General features: G+C 64.1%; 8 protein-coding genes across 8 annotated transcripts; 5 read left to right on the forward strand and 3 right to left on the reverse strand.

Annotated features, from left to right (window-relative positions):
* Positions 1-151: 151 nt before the first annotated feature.
* Q8F55_005838 (uncharacterized protein) lies at positions 152-1604 on the forward strand (the record flags this gene model as incomplete). Its single annotated transcript, XM_069354316.1, has 3 exons — positions 152-227; positions 280-551; positions 603-1604. 3 exons carry the CDS (start codon positions 152-154, stop codon positions 1602-1604), a joined length of 1350 nt encoding a protein of 449 aa, XP_069208958.1.
* A 2603-nt stretch (positions 1605-4207) lies between these two features.
* Q8F55_005839 (uncharacterized protein) lies at positions 4208-5794 on the forward strand (the record flags this gene model as incomplete). Its single annotated transcript, XM_069354317.1, has 4 exons — positions 4208-4286; positions 4440-4529; positions 4587-4894; positions 4946-5794. The coding sequence occupies 4 exons, from the start codon at positions 4208-4210 to the stop codon at positions 5792-5794; spliced, it is 1326 nt and encodes a 441-aa protein (XP_069208959.1).
* A 2088-nt stretch (positions 5795-7882) lies between these two features.
* On the reverse strand, positions 7883-9092 carry Q8F55_005840 (uncharacterized protein; the record flags this gene model as incomplete). Its single annotated transcript, XM_069354318.1, has 4 exons — positions 7883-7905; positions 8121-8277; positions 8353-8526; positions 8799-9092. 4 exons carry the CDS (start codon positions 9090-9092, stop codon positions 7883-7885), a joined length of 648 nt encoding a protein of 215 aa, XP_069208960.1.
* Positions 9093-10852: 1760 nt separating this feature from the next.
* On the forward strand, positions 10853-11791 carry Q8F55_005841 (uncharacterized protein; the record flags this gene model as incomplete). Its single annotated transcript, XM_069354319.1, has 2 exons — positions 10853-11079; positions 11128-11791. 2 exons carry the CDS (start codon positions 10853-10855, stop codon positions 11789-11791), a joined length of 891 nt encoding a protein of 296 aa, XP_069208961.1.
* Positions 11792-12181: 390 nt separating this feature from the next.
* Q8F55_005842 (uncharacterized protein) lies at positions 12182-14215 on the reverse strand (the record flags this gene model as incomplete). Its single annotated transcript, XM_069354320.1, has 4 exons — positions 12182-12917; positions 13018-13714; positions 13761-13981; positions 14019-14215. The coding sequence occupies 4 exons, from the start codon at positions 14213-14215 to the stop codon at positions 12182-12184; spliced, it is 1851 nt and encodes a 616-aa protein (XP_069208962.1).
* A 2071-nt stretch (positions 14216-16286) lies between these two features.
* On the reverse strand, positions 16287-17296 carry Q8F55_005843 (uncharacterized protein; the record flags this gene model as incomplete). Its single annotated transcript, XM_069354321.1, has 4 exons — positions 16287-16447; positions 16486-16580; positions 16627-16798; positions 17035-17296. 4 exons carry the CDS (start codon positions 17294-17296, stop codon positions 16287-16289), a joined length of 690 nt encoding a protein of 229 aa, XP_069208963.1.
* Positions 17297-17963: 667 nt separating this feature from the next.
* Q8F55_005844 (uncharacterized protein) lies at positions 17964-18881 on the forward strand (the record flags this gene model as incomplete). Its single annotated transcript, XM_069354322.1, has 1 exon — positions 17964-18881. The coding sequence occupies one exon, from the start codon at positions 17964-17966 to the stop codon at positions 18879-18881; it is 918 nt and encodes a 305-aa protein (XP_069208964.1).
* Positions 18882-19204: 323 nt separating this feature from the next.
* Positions 19205-22600, forward strand: Q8F55_005845 (uncharacterized protein; the record flags this gene model as incomplete). Its single annotated transcript, XM_069354323.1, has 12 exons — positions 19205-19218; positions 19363-19407; positions 19444-19532; positions 19572-19714; positions 19909-19915; positions 19963-20300; positions 20356-20782; positions 20824-20881; positions 20919-21396; positions 21446-21709; positions 21748-22215; positions 22256-22600. 12 exons carry the CDS (start codon positions 19205-19207, stop codon positions 22598-22600), a joined length of 2676 nt encoding a protein of 891 aa, XP_069208965.1.
* Positions 22601-22617: the final 17 nt, after the last annotated feature.

Below are 22617 nucleotides of genomic sequence, written 5' to 3' on the forward strand. Positions count from 1 at the left end.
GGTCTGGAAGGAGTCGCTCCTGCTATCGTTCCTGTTATCGTCGCCACATTTCCTCGCCAACGTCGTCTCGATCGCCAGCTGGTCGTCGGTCAACGGTCCACGCCACCACAACAGGCTCCACCCACGCATCCCCCGCCCCGTCACCATCACGATGAACGGTCCCAACCAGGACAACAACCCTACGATCCTGTCATTCGTTGGCCGCAACCTGGTCGGCGTCGCCGCGGGTAAGTGGTGATGTGGCAGCGCGTCGAGCACCAGTCTGACTGACGCGTGCAGCCAACCGCATCCTCCAGCAGGTCACCCTGGAGAAGGAGCACCTCAAGGCTCCCCTCAACGCTCTGGGCAACGCTGGAACGGTAGCGCTGGTGCGCGGACTGGAAGCCAAGCGGCTGCTGTTCTCAAACGATGTGCCCACGAAGCAATGGGGACTGGTCGAGATAAACGTCGCCGATAACGATATCGGTGACGAGGGTCTCCTCAATGCCATCAAGTACGCCAGCGACGACCACAAGATGCGTATGATGTACGTGCAATCGAACAAGATTACTGTAAGTGGTTTCATTGTGGTTGCGATGGGCTCGATGATAATAGAGTTTTAGCTTGGCGGAGGTGTCGACGAGTTTGTGGAGCATCTGGACCGCTCGCACCTGAATGTGCTCGTCCTGGCCAACAACGTCCTGCTCTCGACTGCAGCCATCAGGCTGTTCGAAACCATCAACGCGCCACACTTGCACAACCTGTGCCTCGCGTCATGCCGGCTGGTGCCGTCGTGTGTGCCGGCAATTGCCGAGTTCCTGCTGTCGCCTCGCGCCAAGAACCTGCGTGAACTGCAGCTCCAGGAGAACTACCTTGGCCGGGACGGCATGAAGACTATCATCGACGCGATCGACAAGGGCAACTTTACCCTTGAGAAGGTGTTGCTGTACGAGAACAACAGGGACGAGCCCGAGGAGGAGACCGAAGAAGGGGGTGACGAGGTCCCGGTACCGCAGGCGATCCCCTTTGTCGCCCAACCCATCCAACAAGCACCTGCTGCTGCTCCCCAGGCGCCTGCAGTGGAGGCACCGGCCAATGCAAACGAGCCGACCGACGGCGATGTCGAGCCTCAGGCACCCCGTCGTCGCGAGTCGTACGTCCTCAACACGTTCTCAGAACATGAAAGCTTCGATCCCCTCCTTCGCAGGCTGCAGGGTTTGCTGTACCGCAACAACAATCTAGCGGACCGTGTGCGCGAGGCAGCTGCACGCTCTATCGTTCCTGCGCGAATCATCATCCACGGCCGGACACCCACGCCGTCGGAAGCGGCGAAGATGCGCCCCGTCGGGAGCCCCGAGCCTTTCCCCCTGCTCTCTCTCCCGCCAGAGGTTCAGCTCTTGGTCGCCCGCTACGCGTCGCTCGATGCCTCGGCCTTTAGCCACGCGCAGTGGGCCCGGGTCGTCAACCACGCCGCCGACCGCAGCACCATCGCCGACAATGCGCAGCTGATTGCCGAGGCGCAGTGGACGGCCAAGCTCAAGACGAGGAGCCGCACTGGGTGCGCACTGGACGTGTGGTGCACGCGCCTGCAGTGCAACAAGTGGGAGCTCGACCACCCGGTGTGATCGGAAAGTCTGCGAGGCGAGCGCAGTCGCGATCATCCGGTCCAATCAAGTTGTATATTCGGATTGTGTATAGTGGGACATAGAGTGGATGTATAGATGGTTACGATAAGGGCACGGTGAAGGCTGGCTGGGGTGAGGGCGAGCTGGGAAGGGCCGAAGGGGAAACCCGTCGCCGACGGAAGTCGCGGCGGGGGGGGAGGGGGGGGAGTTGGGCGGGGCAAGTGCGGGCGGGCGGGCGGGTCGAGCGGCTGGGCAAAGTCATGCGGACGCGTCTGGTACATGCGACGGCGCGTCGGCGTCGTCTGGGGGAAATAGCGCGGGGCGGCGCGGGGTCGCGGCCTGGACTGGACACGGCTGTGGAGCGCTCGACGCGACACAGGGCGGCGCGGCGTCGATGGGCACGTCCACGTCCTCGTCCAGCCCACGCCCACGCCCACCCGCCACGCCCGCCAGCCTCGCCCAGCCCACCCCAGTCGCCTCTGCCTGCTGCGGCCACCACGACCTGGTCGCCGCTCGGCGCGCTTGCGCTCCAGCACGCCGCAGGGCCGTGCCTCCCCCCTCCCCTGCTACGGTTGGAGCAGCCGCCCAAACCCCACACCCTGGAAGTGGAACTGGAACAGCCCGCTATCCTTCCGAGTGCACCTGCACACGACATGATGACGGCCGCACCTCGTCTGGTTGGCGCCGGTCGTCATCCCCCCCTCTGCGCAGAGCACGGGCACGGGTACGCCCGAGCCTGGATGGAGCCACGAACCGCGACTCTATCTTTGCAATACCGTGGGTTGCGGTGGAGCGAGAACCAGGGTGAGGGTTAATGCGGCAGCGGCTCATGATGCCGATGCCGTGTGCCTCGTCGTGCTCGCTGCCTCGCTTGCTCGACGCACGCTCCACAAAGGGGTGGGCATACCGAGCCCTTGTCTAGCATGCCGTTTATCGCGCGGCGTGCTCGGGGCCGTGCTGTTTTGGGTGTACGCGCAGGGAATTGAATTGTTCTACAGCTCGCTCCGACTCCGGCTGTATGTCTGGCGAGCAATCCGCAGTACATTGGGGACAATCCGCCGTGTGCTGCGCGATCCGCACCACAGCAGGCCGTCTTGACCCCCTTTGTGGCATGGATACAGACAGTTACGTGCCGGTAACCCGTGCCGCGATGACACGGCGAGACGACGCGGGCCCTCGCCCTCGCCCCCGCCCTCACCGGCCGACGTGTTCTGGGCCGTGGTTGGACCTCTATTGTCGTCGCGTTTGTCCGCCAGTCGCGTCCCGCTCTGGCGGCGCAGGTGCGGCTGGCGTGGTCGGCGTGCGGGCCGGGTCTGGTAGGGGCCAGTCGCGATCGTCGTCGTGTCCGTTGGAATCTGGCTGGCTCTGGTAATAGCAGCAGTAGCGGCAGCAGCATCATCACACACCCACACACACACGCAGAAAGACAAAAAAAAAAAAAAGTCGACACGCGCGGTCGCGGCCGAGTCTGTCCCGTTGGTCGCTTGGGCTGCGGCTGCCGCTGCCGCAGGGAGCGGGGTTAGGTGGGCGCACTTGCCGCGGCGTGTCTCGGCCATGGCCATGCCCACGACCGCGGCAGTCGTGTGGGTGGGTGTGGGTCGTCGTGTTTGACGTTAGCCGAGGCAATCAGCGTCCGTGTCGGAATAGGGCCTGGTGGTGCCGGTGTGTGTGGTGCTGGTGGTGCTGTTCTCGAGCTGGAGCGAGCCAGCCCGCCCGTGCTGGAGCATATGGCATCATTGATGCTTGCTTGCTGCTTGGGGCCAAGTGTGCCGAGGTTGGGCTCGCTCGCCTTGGGTTGCCTTGCCTCGCCCTCGCCCCCGCCGCGGGCCAGCCAGGGTGAGTGTGAGCGTGGGAGTCGGGCTCCAACTTTGGACAGGGTAAACTCTACAGTCACAGTCAGCGTACCCACCCATTCTCATGGCGTGTGCCGTGTCGCTGTGCCGTATGCTCTTGTGCCGTGTCGCCCGTGCCAAATCCGGGCCAGAACTCTGTATCCTTTGCCTCTATGCCTTGCCGACTGACCTGTTCTGACGTCCAGGCACAAGACTTACCACCCAGCAGCCCCTCCCCTCCAGGCTGCATCACCGACAGTTTGACCCGACCGACCGACCTGACCTGACCTGACCTGACCCGACCACTCGTTTGTCAACAATGGCCTCGTTCACCCACCCCACCCGGCCTCCGCCCCCGCCTGCGCGCACTGCCGGCCTGGCTGCCTACACCCCTCGGTAACGTATCCTCATCTTCCCACCTTCCCATACCAATCCAAACCCTCCATCACATCCAACGCAAGCCAGCATCATCACACCACAAACCTCGACTGCCTCCCTGTTTGCCTGCCTGGCTGCACGGTACGGTACCCAATTCTCCAATGGCCGTGGCCACTCGGACAAAACGGCACACACATAGATGATGGGATGGCCAACATCACCGCCGCCACATCGCCGCCCTTCTCTCTCTATCTGATACATCGTTAAAGGTCAGAGCGTCAGACGTACAAGTCAGAGGAAGGCCCTTCCCGGCACTACACTTGCTTGCAGACGCAAAGTCGGACGACGCTGCATAGGCCGACGACACTACGTTCCAGCTCCAGCACCCGCACAATGGGCTTCCTGGCCACCCCGCCTCAGACACAACATGTCCCTGCCGCTGGCATGTTGGACGGCTTAGCAGCGTTGCAAAGTCTCCACCAGCAGAACCATCACCACCACCACCATCACCATCATCATCACCACAATCACCATCCCCACCACCTCATCAACAACGCTCACAACAACTACCACCACCACCAGCCTCACTCGCACGCTCCTCCGCCCCCGCCGCGCGAAATTCCAGTCTTCCACCACCCCCAAGTCCCTGTCCACCACATTCACCATGACCCTGTTGTCCGCGTAGGCCAACTCGGGCTAGAGGGGACGCTGGCAGGTGAGTCGTCGCCTCTGCCTCCCTCCCTCCTCCCCCGCTCGCTACTAACAAGCCCAGTCCCCGCCATTGTCTCGCGCTTCCTATCCTACTCGCTCCCCACCCCAACCTGCTTGTCTGCCAACTACAATGCCCTGGGCAACCTCGGCGTGTCAGTGTTGGTAGACCAGCTGGCCGAGACCACGCGCGGCTCTGTGGCATGCGTCGCCACTTCCGAGGACGGCGGCGAGCAGCTCTGGCCCCCAGTTGTCCGCGGCCTCGAGCTCCAGGGCAACGGGATAGGTAACGGCGGCTTTGGCGTCTTGCAATGGTATGCTTCCAAGATGCCGGGCATGCTTAAGCTTGACCTCGAGGATAATGATATTACTGTGAGTGGGCCCTGCCTGTGCTTCACACGAGCTCGGCTGACGCTTTGGCAGCTCGATGAACCTACTCCAGAAGTAGGCCTAGACACTCCCCTTCTTCGGCTGCTCAACAGCACGCACCTCACCCACCTCAACTTATCCTACAATCCGTTAAGGTCGTGTCAAGTGGCCCAGCTCTTTGACACGTTAGATATTCCGCTCCGTGAGCTCAAGCTTGACTCGTGCGGCCTCGGCATGGACGTTGCGTTCGCCGCCGCCGCGTACCTCGCTTCGGAGCGGAGCCATGGCCTTGAGGCATTGAGCATGGCTGAGAACTACCTCACCCTGTGTGGCATGACCATGATGCTTGACGCCGTCGAGGCCAGTAACCTCACCCTCCTCTCCCTCAGCCTCGACGAACACGACAGCGAAGGCAAAATTGAGGCGACCGACAGCGAACGCCGCAGCGGCAACCGGTGGACCGACGCCGAGCGACAAATGTGCATACGGCTCCCGCTCGTGCTCGTGCGCAATAGACGACTGCACCGCCGCCTGGCGGCGGCAGTCAAGCAGGCTCTCGTGCCTACGCGTCTCATTCTTTTTGGGCGGCCTGCGCATCCCCCGGATACAGAGTCTGGATTCCGCCTGCTCGACCTCCCCCGCGAAGTGCAGCTGCTCGTCGCGCGTCACTGCTCTGACGACGCCTGGGCCTTCTCGGACGCACAGTGGGCCCGCTTCGTGGCGCATGCCGCCGAGCCCGCCAGGTTCCGGCGCCTGTCGGACGCCATGTGGAATCACACGACCACGGGCCGCAAAAACATGCTGTGCTCGCGACAAGCGCTCGACCGCGCCATGAACAACTGGCGGCGCCAGGCGGGCTGCGTGTCGTGGGAAGGGGGCGACGGGGGGGACGGCGACGAGTAGAGTTGGGGGGCGGGAGTGGAGTGGTGGTACATGGCGACGGCTGGCCCCACGCTCGCACGCAGACACAGACGCACGACGAGCAGCCGCTGCTGTTGCCGTGGTATGTGCATGTGGGGTACAGAGAATCTGGGGGTGCTGCGGAGAGAGTGGCGGGGCCCGCGTCGGAAGGCCCGATGGGATGATTGCTGCCAAGAGGCAGGCAACGACACGATAGTAGCGATTCAGGGAGGCGGCTTCATCTCGAACAGACGGGATCCCGGACCACGGGCTTGTAGAATGACATGCATGTGGCTTGTGCAGTGAGACAAACGAGTGCAGAGTGCATCGGTGTGGTGACTGGTGTGAATGGGGGGGGGTAGTGCAGCGCGGCGGCGCACCCAGGCTCGAGGGGGCCGCTCGCCTCGTCGTCCGCACCCGCTCTCCTCTCGTACACGCCGCGCGGGCCGCTCGTGAATCGAGCGAGATGAGATGCACATGCCGACCGACCACCGGCCGTGCAGCCCTCATCCCCCCACAAAACCCGCCAGACGCAGTCTGCTCGTCGCATGCCGATTGCCGATCCGGCCGGCACAACAAGCCCAACACGGCACGAGCAACGGCAGCGGCCGGCGGGAATAGAGCGCACCAGCGCGCATCCGGGGCCGCTTGGCACACGCTGCGACTGCGAGATCTGCATACGCGGTGCGCGGAGGGTGGGCGGCGGGCGTCTCTCGATCCGTCTCTCGATCCGTCTCACGATCCCAGGGGCGGGCCGTGGACGCTTGCTCGCTGGGTGGGCGGTGAGAGCGCGCGAGCGCGCGGCTGGGTACGGCTGGAATCGTCGGCCCTGAGGGGTGGGTCGCTGGAATCGCGGTAGCGAGCAGCGGCGGAGTGGGGGTTGGATCCTGCGCATCGCATCGCCAAGCTACGGTGGTACGCCCGACGGCTTCTCATGCACGCCAAGGCCGCGACGGCGACAAACGTGCGTGATGTTGTGCTGGCTTGCTCTGGCTGCGGCTCGCTCGGTTTCATCCACTCGCATGGTCACATGCGTCCGACGACCCGATCAGTCGAGACGCCGGCGGGTCCCCAAGCCTGATCCCCAACGCATCGCTAGCCTCACCGACATGTCCGACTTGTAGCTCGCCGTTTTGCCCCGGCCCGCCGCGACGACCCCGTGATCGATCGACAGGGGACCGCGGCGCCAGACACGACGTCACTGACGTGAATGACACGGCGCAGTGGATTATTCTTGGCCTGGGCGACGACGTTTGACTCGGCTCCCCCTCGCCATAGTGCTTGAGCCGAGCCGAGCACGCCGTGCCGAGGTGGTCAAGGCCACCGGTGTACACGCCTAGGCTGCTGCTGCTGTTGTTGTGGCGTAGCTCGTTGTCTCGGGCTCCCTCGCTCGCAGCGCCGAGCGTGCCGCAGCCACCACTGCCGACGCTCTCACCCACTCTCTCACTGCCCACCAGCCACCAGCCTCTCTCTCACCCACCTCCCCACGCGACTGGGTTCCCCACGCGCCCGGCTTCCCCACGCCCGCACGCACCTCGCCTCGCTCTCACCCCGCACGCCCGTGTGCCCGTGACTACATGCCCCGCGCCTCGCGCCGCATGCCGTGCCGCATGCCGCAACCAGGCCCGCGACTAATCAACACTGGAACAACTTCACGACACGGTCCATCTTGCAATGCCCGATGGGAACCACTCTAGAAGTCTTTTCATTTTCCACGACCATGCTACAAGGCACAATGACTACTACCACATGGGCACGCACACCATGCTACTGCATTACCCGTCCCAGTGCTCACACCCCACATCGCCGCGCCACAGCGCCAGCACCTCGGCCCGACCCTTGTCATCGAAACAACCGTCCTCCCGCGTGTGCTTGGCGACCCGTGCAGCCATACTCCCTATCGTGTCCCGCTGCTCAATGTGACGCACCACCCTGGCCCACTGCACATCGCTGAATGCGTCTGCATCGCCAGAGCAGTGCCGCGCAATCATCGACACGACCTCTCTGGGCAGATGGAGGATGGGAAATGGCCGGGCTACCGGCGAAACACGCGTGCGAGTACCGAGGATCGCGGGCAAAGACGAAACAGCGCTAGTGTCCTTGAGGCGCCAGTGCTGGGAGTTGGAGAAAGCATCCGATGTGGAAACCGCAGGGGCTGGTCGTCCGAGCAACAGAATGCGAGCAGGGCCGAGGACCCGCCGTCCCGCGTCTTCGAGCCGCCGCCGAAGGGCCCTGTTTCGGTCGAGAACCGTGTTCCAGTGTGCGGAATGCCGGCGCACGCGAGCATGAAATGCCTTCTCAGCGTCAGACAGTCCCTCGGGTGCCACACCACCACCACCCAGGTCCGTGTCATTCCACAAGTCCAAGTACTCAAACTCGCCACCCATGTCTTCCACGCTCGCGTTGCCTTCGAGATCCAGGGTGGTGATCGTAAAGTTGCGGCGTTCCACAGCCTGCACGATTGCAATGACGCCATCCTCCCCCAACTGGTTGAAGCTCAGATCGAGGTGGGAAAGGCTGCGTGACAATGTCGATGTTAGGTACCCAACAAGTGCAGGTACCACGGCTTCGGTAAGGTCACAGTCGCACAAGTCGATTGCTTGAATCGGCGCCGTCAGGCCCTCGAAAAACTTGACAATGCCTCGTGGGTTCAACGGATTGGAAGCGAAATTGAGCTCGATCAGGCGTGACGCGTTGAGGTAGCCTACGATCTCTTCGGCGGTGCGCTCTCGTAGCTGTGTCGTCAGCGAGAGGGCGAGGGTGTCAACGGGCAAGCTGAAACAGGATCATCTCCCTGGAGAATCTACTGCAGCTGGAGAATCTCGATGGAGAATCTAGCAGGCTCATCTAGGCAACCCCCAGGTCAGAGGCATGGTCAGCAGTCCACCATCACCTCGGGTGCTATCGACAAAGTTCGGAAGTAGCCGTCCCCCGCTGCTGGAAAACCGCGGCAGGGCCTTAATGACGCCTTCGGAAGCTGACACGGCGCGTCCGGAAAGGAACTAACCTTTATCCTGTTGTGTTGCAACCCCAAGCTCATAAGCGTCTCGAGTTCGCCCCCTTGCCGCGAGGCGTCGCGCAGGAGCGCGATGGTGCCTTTGTCGCCAATGTCGTTACCGCCAAGGCTGATCCGCCGGAGGCCCTCCCAGTCCTCCCAACTTGACGTCACCGGACGGTCCCGTCTGCGCGCCAGCCCTGCGATGAGGGCGTAGACGCCCAGGTCGTGTAGCTGGTTGTCGTCTGCCAGCAGAGTATGTGTCTCGGACCTGAGCCGGGTGAGGAGGAGCGTGGCTGCGGGCATGTCAGGACTACGGCTGTTACCGCTGGGAACGTGGGAAGGATCGCCGCCCTAACACCGCGCGCGCCGTGCCATTGCCGCGATGCACCGTGCTCCCGAGGGTGTTGCCGGTGTTGTTGACGCGTTTGGCATTGACACGTGGGGAGCAAGAGCTGACTTGGGCCGGCAGCTATAGATAGCTGGCATACTACACGGTTACAACCCGTGTCGAGCGGCCACTTCCACTTGTCACCCGACTCTACTCACCTCCATAGGCTCCTAGGTACGAACGGTCACGTACGTCAACTTCCTCTGCTGGGACTGGGCTGGCCGCGCGAGGGGCGGCGACGACCGCGAACTGGGTCGCGTGCTCAACGACAGAGTCGAGGCCGATCGAGCTGGGCAGGGGTAGGGGGGCGGGCGGGGGGAGTACGAGCGACGGTAACGATGACGATGGTGAGGTCAACGACGTCGTGGGAAGCGGCGGCACCGCCGCGGAGGCGGCCATGGACGACTCGCTTGGTGATGATGACCTGGGTCTATCTATTTGCGGCGAGGGGGTGTAAGTCGGCCTTTGCGTGCGTGGTCGGGAGTTTGACGCGGGTAGTTGATCGAGGGGGGTATGTTGATCGAGCGAGCAGGGTATGCTGGATTCCAGGGTGGTGAGGTATGTGGTAGAGACGAGCTTGGTGTGGGAGTGAGAGGGAGAGGGAGAGGAGGGGGGTAGGGGGACAAGAATGAGTTGAGTGAAGGAGGAGGGAACAAGGTGGTGGTGGTGGCTGTGTGGTGGGTAATGTACAACGGAGGACAAGGAAGACAAGGACGATGACGGCGAGTGAGTCAACCTCGACAGTGGTGGTGGTGGCGGCGGCGGCGGCGGCGGTGCGTCGTGCGGTGCGGGTGGTGGGTGGCGAGACGAGGCGAGGCGCGTCTACATACCGCGGTCGCGTCGCCTCCACCGCGACGCATCGACCACCACGCATTGGGCACTGGGCACACCTCACACACCTCAGCTATCCACTCATCCGCCGCCTGCAGCCACTGGCAATACGACAGCTGTCGACAACCTGGAGCTGGTCGTCGTCGTTGTCGCCATCGACGTCGATATGCCCCGCGCGCTCGGCGTGCCCGGTCCATCGCAGGCGCCGAGCACACAGCCGCCGGGGTTTCCCCAGCGGGGCCCAATCCGGCCAACCCCCTCGCTGCCCTGGGTCGTGTGCCAGTCTTAGTTGGGCGAGCTCGAGCCGCTCGCCCCGCTGGCCGCGCTGACTGACGAGCGCGTCGCGGGTATGAACTGCACGTCGCTGCACTCCAACCCACGCACAGCCGATACATGCCCGCCCAAGCCAAGCAGGCGCGGTCGGGGAAATCACGCCGGCGGCTGGCAATCGCGGCGCGAGCCAGCTTGATTGTGTAAGATCGCGCGCGGCGGCAACCTGGCCTTTGTAATCAGCATGCGTGCATGCAACGCGATACCCGGCGCCGAGTGCGGAGTTTGCGCATCTGCGTGTCGGCGACGCCGTCGATGCTCGAGCTTGCCGCGTTGCCGCGTGCCCGCTAGCTGTGGTCGGCGGCTAGCGCCGACAAAAGTCACGTGCATGGCGTCATTGCCGCTGTCTATCAGTCATCAGCGCGGCAAGTAGTGGGTCGGTCGTGGTGGGGCGGTCCATACATAAACGCAGCACGCTCGACGTTGTGCTCGTCAGAACAAGAGCCAGCTTGCACCGCGCATCCACACACTCAAAACCAAGCCCACACCCGACAGCACCCCCGACACCACCACAATGCCCAACACCGTCGCGCTCATCGGAGGCACCGGCCTGCTCGGCTCGCACATCCTCACGGCGCTGGCCAAGGCGCAGGAGGCCGGCAAGTACAAGGTCGTGGCGTTCCACCGCGCGTCGAGCGACACGTCCAAGTGGCCTGCGGGCGTCGAGCGCCGCGTGCTCGACACGGACAAGGCGACGGCGGCCGAGGTGGCCAGCGCGCTCAAGGGCGTCGACATCTTGCTGTGAGTCGCGCACCTACCCGTAGGCATGGGCCGAGCTGACGCGGCCAGCGCCGCGGGCAAGAACACGGCCGAGGGCGGCAAGCTGTTCCTCGACAACCTGGCCTCGCTGCCAAAGGGCACGCTCAAGGTGTTCATCCCCTCGTGGTTCACGGCAAACTGGACGCAGGCCGAGCTCGACGACGAAAAGTTCCTGTACCGCTACCAGAAGTACCAGCTGCTCAAGTACGCCGAGTCGCTCAACCTGCCGATCACGACGTTCGGCGCGACCCTGTTCGAGGACTACGTCTACCCCGCGTGGGACTTCTTGTCTGTCGACGTCGCGGGCAACCGCGTCGCGTTCTACGGCGACGCCCTCAACCAAAAGTTCACGTCCATCAGCCTGCCGTACCTGGGCGAGAGCGTCGCGCAGCTGCTCGCGCGCCCCGACTTTGCCGCCGGGCAGAAGTACACGCTCCAGGAGACCGTGTTCACGGGGCAGGAGCTCGTCGACGCCCTCACGGCAGCGCACGGCCGCAAGCCCGAGGTCGGGACCTACACCGACGCCGACGTCGAGGAGGCGCAGAAGAACCCCGGCGCTGGGTTGGGCGCGGCGTGGCGCGTCCACTGGGGCAAGGGCCGCTGGAACTCACCCAACCTCTTCCAGCCGGCCGGCGTGCCCACCCGCACGCTCGAGCAGGCCGTGCGCTTCTGGATCAACAAGGGCAAGCTGTAGTAGATTTGGGCTAGATGTATTGGTTGTCAAGAGCACGGCGAGCGGGCGCGAGGCGGGTGGGTTGGCGCGTCCGTGATTGCGCGAGGGCGTGACGAGTGAGCGGGCGAGCAGGGAGTGAATGGGTGAGTGGATGCTTGGCGTCGGCACTGCACAGTCGGCCGCTACCGCGCGCGGTTGCCAGGCCACGCTTGACTGCCCTCGCCAGGCCAGCATCGAGTCAGCTGCGAGCATCCCCTCGCATCGTCTTGCCAACCGTCGCCCGCCCAAGCAGTCGTCGGCCAAGTTGTTGCCCGCCCAAACCCTTCCTAAGCCCCCCCACCCGGCGCATAATCCCATACATCCACTATATGAGGCCCGATTAACACGCCATACTCTTCCCCCGCCCCACGCCTACTTCTTCTCCTCGGTGCTGTTGGTGCGCTGGGGCAGGTGGTAGTCCGAGTCGTCGTCCTCGCCCTTCTGGCGGCTGACGTCGGAGAAGGACGGCGGCGGCGTGTTGAGGTGGCGGAAGTAGGTGGGGAAGACGCCGGCGGCGAGGAACGACGCGATGGCCAGCGCGACCCAAGGCCAGACGAGGTACGGGTCGACGATGACCTTTGACAGTGCGAGCGAGATGGCGCTCGAGATGGAAGTCGCGAAGAGGAAGATGGCGAGGACAAAGCCCTTCATGCGCGCCGGCGCGTTGGTGTACGCCACCTCGTAGGCCGTGACGTTGACGAAGAGCTCGCCAATGGCGGGGAGGACGGTCATGGGGAACTGCCACCAGAGCGAGACGCTCGACACGCCGGCCTTGCACCCGCTCGCAAAGGTGCCGCACGGCGACGTCTTGTACACGCGGTCCTGGACGACGGCGCCGAAGATGGCACCGGCCGAGGAGAGGAGGAAGCCGATCGAGAGACGCGTCATGGGCTGAATCGGGTGCCCGATGCGCCGGAAGAAGGGGTACAGACCGTAGTTGAGGATCGGGGAGAAGACGATGATGGAGAGCGGGTTGAAGCGCGCCAGCAGGTCGTTGGGCACGTTGTTGAGCACCATGGCGGTCGACATTGCGCTCTTCTGGTTGGCGATGCCGCCGTCGGCGAGGTTGAAGATGGGGATGAGCATGAACACGGCGCATGCTTGGATCCTGTGCATGCGTGAGCGGTTGGACGGGGGAGGGGACGCAGGAGGAGTGGAAAAAGGGTTGGAGGGATGTGGGGTGGGCGGCCGGAGGCAGTGCCACTTACGACTGCTTGATTTCGTCGACGAAAATGTCGTCCCAGGTGATACGCGCGGCCTTCTCGGGCTCGTGGATCGCGACCCAGCTGGGGCGTGCGCGGTCCCAGATGGTCTTGGCGTCGGGGTCCGACTTGCGGAAGAGGGCCTTCCACCCGCCGTCGGCGAGGGCAAACTTGAGGACGGCGAACGCCTCGACGACGACCGAGCCCTTGGGAGGCGCCTTGTACAGCCGCGGGCCGAGGTAGAGCAGCAGGATGGGCATGAAGAGGTAGACGACGCCGGGGATGAAGAAGGCGAGCCAGAAGCCGACGAAACGCGAGCAGTAGGTGGTCGCAAGAGCGAAGAAGCCGCCAATGTTGATGCACAGGTAGAACCAGAGCAGCCAGCGCTGGATCGTGATGGCCGGGTCGACGACGACGCGCTCGCCCGACTTGAGCACCTTGATGGTCGGGCGCTTGACGGGGTTCTGGTCGGCCAGCAGGACAGACAGGGACGGCTTGATGAACCCTGCCGCGAAGGCGAGGATGAGCATGCTGATGATGAAGGCCGCGAGCGCGCCCTCCTTGTGCTTGATTACCGAGGGGATGGCGGGGATGACGAGCAGGACGTGGGCGAAGAAGCCGATGATGGTGCCGATCCAGATGGCGCGGAAGCGGCCGAGCTTGGTGTCGGCGAGGATGCCGCCGAGGATGGGGATGACATAGGCTAGGGGGTCAGCGGGGGCGGGGGGGCCGACGCTAGCTCGACGCACCGAGGAAAGAAAAGGTCGACGTCACGCCGTTGGACGCGACCAGCCCCCAGCCGAGGGCGCCGGCCGACTGGTTCTTGCCGAGGGGCAGGGGCGCGACGGCGCCGGCGCCGTTCCCGCCCTTCGGCAGGGGGTTGTTGACAAAGTTGAAGAAGACGGACGAGCAGCCGTAGTACGAGGCGCGCTCTGCAAACTCTACGACGCAGAGGAGGATGGCGATACCGCTGGCGGGGTTAGCTTCGCCACGAGCCCGGGACCCACGGCATCGGCGCGGCGACCTTGCGCAGCGTCTCGAGCTCCTCCTCGGTGGGGATGGTGCTCGGGTCGTCTTCGTCGTGCACGCCGGCGCCGCTGGTCAGGATGGGCGGCGGCGCGTCCTCGAAGCCGAGGCCGGTGCCGAGGGCCTGGCGCACGCCGCCGGTGGGCAGGACCGTCTCCGTCTTTGCGTTCGAGCTCATTTTGGGTGTGTGGGGCTGCTCATACTCATGGCCCCCACCTTTTATCACGGGCCACGAACCGAGTGCAGCCAGCCAGGGCTGCCACTAGCGCCCGCTGCTATCGCTGCACAACATGTCGACGAGATATGGCGCCAAAGCACTCCACGCCAAGGCCTGATGACTGTTGGCCGGCGGGGCTCGGCCGGCCCTGATCAGATCATCACATCGGCAGTGGCGTCACGCATGCTGTGAGTGGTGAGAGCAGCCGCCACTTGCCGCTGGCGTGGCTGCCTCGGCGGGCCTGCATGGATGAATGAGTGGGTGAGTGCTGCAACATGTCAAAGGGCAGGAATCGTCAAGGCACAATGACGCCTTCGGTCGCTCGAAGCGGCGTCTACTGCCTGCTCCTTGGCGAAGTGGCCGCGTGGTGCCGTTTTTGCCAAGACTAGTCTAATTTGGAGGGCCGCCTGCGCCAGGCATGCCGACGTCGTGCCGAGCAAGCTGGGCTGTGGTGTAAGCATATCGCGATGCGGCGCGGCGATGGCGTGCGGCGGCTGGCGGCTGTGGACGGGGCACGCAGTGAGCGCTAGCAGGCTGGCGGAGATGTGCGGAGAGTCAAGCGGGGGTGAAGTCGGCCGCAGTGTCAGCCACACCGGCGTCGTCTCGGCATCTGCTCGTCGCGAGTGCAGGCTCGCTGGCGAGCGACGGACGGGGTGGCCTGCTGGACGACGACGGCGACGAGCCTTCGACTCGCCTCGCCCACGCCCGCCCGCCCCGGCCTCCGTAACCAACCCACCCCCCACCCCCTTGCCGCCGAGTCACCGCACCCACGCGCGCCAAGTTGACCGAGGTGGCCCGCGCGACACGGAGGATTATGAAACCACACACCTCGAGCTTGGCGGTGGCGCTGGCTGGGGCTTGGGCGTGCCGGTGGCTGCGTGGCTGCCGGTCTCGTGCTGCGGGAGCCCTGGTCTGCGGGGTGTTATTGCATACCGCGGCCATCACGGGTGGACGGGGCGGGCGGGTCCGTCCGTGCGCGTGAGCGGGCTGCATGACCAAGGCGAAGGCGACGGGGCTCGCGATAAGCCCCCCGCCTCTCTCCGGCGCGCGCAGCGTCGAGCGGCCTCGTCGCCGTCGATAAGCACAGTCAGCCGGCGCAGCACCCGGCGTCTGCCTGCTCCCCCTGTCGGCTCGCGACCTCGCGGGGCAGTGAGCAGTGTTAGTACACGCCGCCGCGCGAAACCTGGCTCCCTGCCGCCCGCTGCAGGAATAGAAAACCGAGGTGAAATCGATAGCGATGGCGACAGGGTCGCGCCATCGGCCCTGGAAATCAGGTGGTACGTCGGCAACTTGTCATTTCCAAGGGCGGGGTGGGGCGGGGTGGGGGGGGGGGGGGGGGAGGGGTGGGTCCGCCGGTCAGCATGCTCGGAGCTGGGCCGATGCCTGCCAGCCAGCCCCGAGGCCGCTCCGAGCCACGTCCGCGTCGGAGGCATATGCGGCGGCGTGCGTGCCGCCAATGATGCCTGTGATATTGTGGGCGCGCATTCCTGCCCCGAGCGGAGGGGCGGTCGCACGACATGCGCGCCGCGCGCCGCTGTTGGCTGCCTGAGCACTGCCGAGGCGAGCTCTAGGCACGGCGCCGGGGGGCCGGTGCGCGCTCGGTCGACACTCGCTTGCCCTTGGGCGTTGTCAGCAAGCTCGAGGCCAAGCTGGTGAGGCGACGTCGTGTTGAGAGGGGTGCAAGTGGTGGCCTGCGCCGCTGGATGGCCGGGTAGTGAACTGCACTCGCCGCCAGTCTTGACTTGGGGATCGACCTTCGCCCATCACCCCTGCCGCTCTTAAGGCCTTCCCCGGCCCACTCGCCACCGCGTGGTCCCCTCTACCGCTGCGCGCCAGCTGCCCGCCCACCTATATTTAGGCCGTCGAGCTGCGCGCCGTCCTGCGCGCCGGGCCCCGCGCCAGCAACCGCAGGCACGCATGCCCTCGTCAAGCGTAAATAATGCATGGTGTGAGTGTCCGGAATGTCGTGATGTCTATGTTGGGCGCACTGCGCGCCGCGCGCCGCGCCGCTCGTCTATTCGCAGGCACGGCGCTACAAGAGCACGGCGGCGGCGGCGGCAGCGGCGGCGGCAGCGGCGACCACGCCCGCGCCGAGCGTTGCCGACCGCTCCGCGCCACTGCCAAAGCCCTTGGGGAAGGTCAACTTGCTCCCCGCCGGCTTGACCTCGAACGTGTTTGACTCGGCGTAGATTGCTGGGCGGGTCAGCCAAAGTTGGGCGGTGGCTACCCACTGTCGAGGTTCTCGCCGTTGGCACCGACCGGCCCCGAGACCGTCTTGGTGAGTTTGACGTAGTAGCCCTTCCCGGGGTGGAGCTCGGTCGCGTAGCTGAGTTGTCAGGGCTAATCGACTCAAGGTTTACACCAGCACTCACAGTCCGACAATCCGCGTCAGGTTGCGCGCGCTGCCCTGCGTGTTGGCCATGCGGCCGATCGGCGTCACGAGGCCGTTGTACATTGTGCCGTCGTTCATGAGCCACACCGAGATCATGTCGGCGTCGCCACCGCCCCACTTCCACTTGACCACGCCCGTTCCGTTAACAACCCCTGAGTTGTTAGTTGTGATCAACAGAAAGGCGTCGCCTAACCCCTTCCGCTGTCACCGCCCACTGCCCGCCGCTCGTTCCGCTTCAAGATGAGTTTCCCCACCCGCCCGCCCTGCTGCGCGAGCTTCATTCGCCGGCCCAGCCAACGCTGTGACCTCTGCGCGAGCAAGACGTTTTTCCCCGGCGCCGCCTTCCCCCGCCTTCCCCCATCGCGCCTCCCCCGCTCGCAGCACTCACAATAATCCTGCGACGTGGGGTACGTCACCTCGGTATTGTTCACCGAGTACCCGGGCGCCGGGTCGTGCTGTACGGGCGGCGCTGATGTTGTCGACGGGAGGATGATCTTGTACGTGTCGGTCCCGGTGGGCGCGCGTGTGATGGTGCCCGAGGACGTCTGGCCGCGACGCGACGAGGTCGACGACGGTGACCACGTGTCCTCGCCCTCGTCTTGGGCCGAGACGAGGGTGAGGGCTGAGATGAAGAGGAGGGCGAGGCGCATGAGGAGGAGTGGAGTGTGTGATCAAGACCAAGAGACTGTGACAGAGGAAAATCAAACGCGTGGGAGTGGGCGATTGTTGGCATGCCGACGCGTCAGAGTGTGACAAGATCGGCGCGCGCAGCTCGCAGCAGCACCCCGCTCGCCCTGAATGTTTTCACCTGCAAAATCACGTGCAAAGTCTGAGACGCGCAGCTCTGAACCTGCATGACGCGTGCCCATGCTGGGCCACTGACACCGATCTAATGCATCCACTGACGCCGCTGCGATCTCTTACACTAGACGGGCTCATTGACGCAGCAACTGCAGCTTGCAATGACTGACTGACTCGCCGCGACAGGCAACAGTCGCCGACATTGCACTGCGCCGCCGCCTGCGTCATGCGCTAGACAGCGTTCCCTAGATCTGACGTCTATGCGCCCACGCGAGCATCGCCGCCGCCGCCGCCGCCAGCGCACAGCCTCGATCTCGATACAGTCTTCGGTGCCGAATGCCTTCCCTCGCCCGCTCGAGCCAGTCAGTCAACCAGCAATGGCTGAACACCAACTCGACCTTCTCTCAACTCGCCACCTTCCTTTACTCTCAACTTGATTCATCTCGTTGGGCTAAAGCATCTCGGCGCACTCGAGAGTGCCGACACCACCAGGCATCCACCTCGCCGCCCCCGAACATGTTCCAACCAATAGACCGCTTCACGCCGTGGGAGCACAAGCGCCGCAACCTACTCCTCTGGTTCTGTAAGCCCGCCGGCCGCGTCCCCTCAACCTCGGTGATCGCAGACCACCTCCCACCCCAACAGCGCATCACAGCCGTGTGCATCTCCGACACGCACAACACCAAGCCGCACATCCCCGACGGCGACGTCCTCTTCCACACCGGCGACCTCACGTCGTTCGGTACCGCCACCGAGCTCCAGGACCAGCTTGACTGGCTCGCGTCCTTGCCACACCGGCACAAGGTCCTCATCGCCGGCAATCACGACAAGGTACTCGATGAGACGTATGTCGAGGTGCGGCGCGACCTTGGTCGGCGCGAGGACATTAACTGGCACGACCTGACTTACCTCCGCTCGTCGTCGGTCACGCTTCAGTTTCCAGAGCTCGACCGCTCGCTTAAAGTCTACGGTGACCCGTTGACGCCGATATACGGCGGCTGGGCGTTCCAGCACCGCCGCAAGGACGACACCTGGAAGAACACGGTGCCGGCCGGCACGGACGTGCTCCTCGCGCATGGCCCACCCCTCGGCCATATTGATAACGGCAAGGGCAGCCCGTGGCTACTGCGCGAGCTCCGGCGCGCGCGTCCGCGACTCCTCATCTGCGGCCACATTCACGAGGCGCGTGGTCTCGAGGTGATCAACCACGCCGACTGGGATGACTGGGCGCGGGACCGGCTCAACCAGTTCACCACGCCGGGCATCGTCGAGGTCATTGCTACGATCGCTGTGCTCCTCTTCGGGTGGATGTACTCTGCCGTTGTTGGCAAGCGTGCGCCTCAGAACACGCTGCTCGTCAACGCTGCGTCGATGGGACGCATAGGGCAGCGCAAGGAGGCGGACGAGGCCAGCGGTGTGGTCGTGTACCTTTGACCTGGGCACAGTGGGCTGGTTGCACATGGCGCCTCGGGCGGACTGTGATGCACACTGCCGCCACGCCAGGCTGGCCGATGCATAAGCTAGATGTTATCTCTGGAGCATGCGCGGTAGGCGCGCGTCGGACCCAAACAAATCAGCAGCATGTTGGTGCCGACGTGCCGGCACTCGCCTTGAGGGAAATGAGGGAAATAGGGATTCACTCATTCCCCCAGCCCGCCCAACTTCATCTTCAACTTGTCTTCTCTCTCCAAACAACACAGCAACACAGCACCTCCCCCTCTCGACACACCGCACCCACAAGCCCGACACGAGCCACCATGCCGCGTATCGCGTGAGCCACAACAATACGGCGGGCGGGAATAGACCCGCGCACCGTGCGCCGGCGCATACGCCGAGGTATCGGCCTCGGCTTGCCCACCGAGACGGACCATCCGAGCGTTAGCGCAATCGCGAACGATGGCGACAGCTGCACCAGCGGCGCTATCTTCGGCGCAGCGTCCGAGCTCGGCGCAGAATGCACGTGGGTGTATTGGACGGGCTCATACTCACCGTCCAGATACTCCGCCCAGCGCACCGCCCACCGATGGTTACGCATGGTGCAGTCGCTAGTGGCGCCGGCGGCGGCCATCTTGAAACTCGAGGTTGGTAAGTACTCGGATTGCGGGTTCCGCTGACCTGAGCTAGAAGCTGCAAGCCCCCTGCCCAGACCACTGCCCAGGCCCCTGGCGGCCGCAACACTGCGCTGGGCAACCGGCGCCAGCGACCAAGCGTCGTTTGGTCAACTAGCACGGCGCCAACTCACCACGTCCACTCCTCTGGGTCAAGCTGTGAGGCCAGCACACGCATCACCTCATCGTACACCATTTGCGTGTTGCCCGACCGCTGTGTTGCTCTCGCCATCGTGATGCCCGGCCCACATGACGCCAGGTGGACGGCGCTGGCGCGAGCTGCTTCGGAGCTTGTCCATCGTCGACGGCAGTGGTGGCGCTGGTACCAGAGTCGAGGGGATACTTAACGCCAGACTCGCAGTGAGTAGGAGTCTCGACCCTCCTCACGCGCTGACACATCATGGCAGTGGGAAATCTCAAACACGACACCATCGAACCCGTTGACGTCGCCGAGCTGGCGTACGACGAGAAGGGTCGCGGCCTCCTCGGTGCGGAGGTGCTCGACGGAGGCGACCACGGTGACAAAACCGAGAAGCACACCGACCGCCGCGACTCGGACACCGACTCGGACACGCCGCCCGCACAGGTTGGGCCGGACGGCGAGCCCATCATCGTCACGGGTGCCGACGCAGCCAACTACCTCCTCTCCCTCCGCGACGACCACGACCCAGCGCTCACCTTCCGCTCTCTCTTCATCGGCACCCTCGTGAGCGCGTTCCAGGCCGCCATGAACCAGATTTACAATGTGAGTGCCACAAGTTCCTCGGATCCGGACGGAGGGTTCGTGGCTCATGCCCCAGTTCAAACCCAGCGCGGGCGGCATCACGGGCTCATTCATCGTCCTCATCATTTGGTTCCTGGGACGGCTCTACACGTTCGTGCTGCCGCGCGGCGATAAGCTCGAGGCCAAGTTCCGCGAGAAGCACGGGCCGGACGCACGCAGGCCGTGGTGGCTCTGGGTCGCCATCGTCCTCAACTCGGGCAAGTTTGGCCTCAAGGAGCATGCCATCGCCGCCATCATGTCATCTTCGGCGTCCAACGGCGCCGCCTCCGTCTCCGTGTTCACCGTTCAGAACCTCTTCTACGACCAGAAGCTCTCGGCCAACACGGTCATCCTGACCACCCTCTCCATCAGCCTCTTCGGCTACGGCCTCACGGGCCTCCTCCGCCCCATCACCGTGTGGCATCCCGAGGCCGTCTACTGGGGCAACATCCCGATTGTCAAGAGTATGCAGCTATAACGAGGGATTGCAAACTGACGCGCGCAGCCCTCCAGGCCCTCCACTGGGACAAGTTCAAGACGTCTAAGCCCCTCCGCTACTTCTGGTGGGTATAGTTGCTCAACGAGTGCTCACCTGCACAGGTATGCTGCACTCGGGATGTTCAGCTATGAGTGGTTCCCGGCATACATCTTCCCCTGGTTGAACGCCGTCTCGATCCCCTGCCTCGCCTCGATGAAGACGACTGGCAGCCGGGCATCCATCCTGACCAACCTATTCGGCGGGTCGCTCTCCAACGAAGGCCTAGGCATCCTCAACTTCTCCTTCGACTGGCAATACATTACCTCGGGATCCACGGCCCTGCCGCTCAAGTGGCAGGCCAACTTCATCGCCGGCTACATCGTCTGCTGGATCGCCTTCCTCGGCGTGTACTACGGCAACGCGTGGGGTGCCCGTGACCTGCCCTTCCTCAGCTCGTCGTTGCGCACCCAGTCGGGTGCTCGGTACAGCTCGCTCAAGGTGTTCAAGAACGGTGTGCTCGACAAGGCTGCCTTGGCCGACTACGGCCTGCCAAGACTTACGGCGACGTACGCCTTTGCTAGCACTGTCGGGACCATGGCTGTGAGTTGCGCCTTCCCAGCACAATGTTCAATTAGTCCTGACAGTGCAGATTGGCGGCCTCATCGCCCACTGCATTCTATTCTGGGGGCCTGACATTGTCCGCAGCATCAAAAACCTCCGCAAGGGCAAGTCTGACGACCGTCACCACGCCGCCATGGTCCGCGACTACCCCGAAGCCCCGTGGTGGTGGTACGTCAGCGTGCTCGTCTTTGCCTTTGTCCTCGGCATTGTCGCTGTAGTCACCAAGAACCTGGGCATCCCGGTGTGGGCCTATGTTGTGGCTCTGCTGCTCGGCATCGCCATTGCACCATTTGTGGGTTTTGCATACTGGCATCAGGCTAACCCACTCAGTCCACTCTGCTCTACTCGCGGTTCGGCAACGGCATCGCGACGAACCAAGTGATGAAGATGGTCGCGGGTCTCACCATCCCCGGCCGCCCTATCGGTAATCTCTACTTCTCGGCGTGGTCGCACACTGTCATTGCCAACTCGCTCAACCTCGCCTCTGACCTCAAGATGGGCGAGTACCTCAAGATCGATCCGCGTGTCATGTTCCTCACGCAGATCTGGGGGACGGTGTTCGGCGCCTTTATCAACTACGTCGTCATGATTTCAATCGTCAACGCCCACCGCGACCTCCTTGTCGACACGAACGGTTCGGCCCAGTGGTCGGGCCAGGCCTTCCAGTCGATGAACAACCAAGCGACGACTTGGGCCCTCGCCAAGTACATCTACTCGCTCCAGGGCAAGTACTACATTGTGCCGTTCGGCCTCCTCATCGGCTTTGGGTTTGTGGTGCTCCACCGCATCTTTGTGATTGTGAGTGGCGCGGTGCCAGAGGCAAGGCTGATGCCACCAGTTCGTCCCCCGCATCGGCGGCATCTCGACCCGCGAGGTCAACCTCCCCACCTTCTTCATGTACACTGGCTGGCTGGGCTACAACCAGACCCAGTCGTGCACCGTGCTCTCGGGTGTACTGGCCGGCTTCTTTGTCCAGTACTACCTGCGCAACTATCGCCCGCGCATCTTCAAGGACTTTCAGTACCTCGTCACGGCAGGGTTCGACGGCGGATCGCTGTTTGTTGTTTTTATTCTGTCGTTCGCCGTGCTCGGCGCTGGCGGCCCGTCGATCCCGTTCCCGACGTGGTGGGGCAACCCGAACACGGAGACGACGTTTGTCGACCACTGTCCGCAGCCGAGCTAGGCAGGATGGGCTTTGGG

This window comes from Vanrija albida, assembly GCF_041260175.1.
Source record: "Vanrija albida strain AlHP1 chromosome Unknown contig_4, whole genome shotgun sequence".
Classification (NCBI taxonomy): Eukaryota; Fungi; Basidiomycota; class Tremellomycetes; order Trichosporonales; family Trichosporonaceae; genus Vanrija; species Vanrija albida.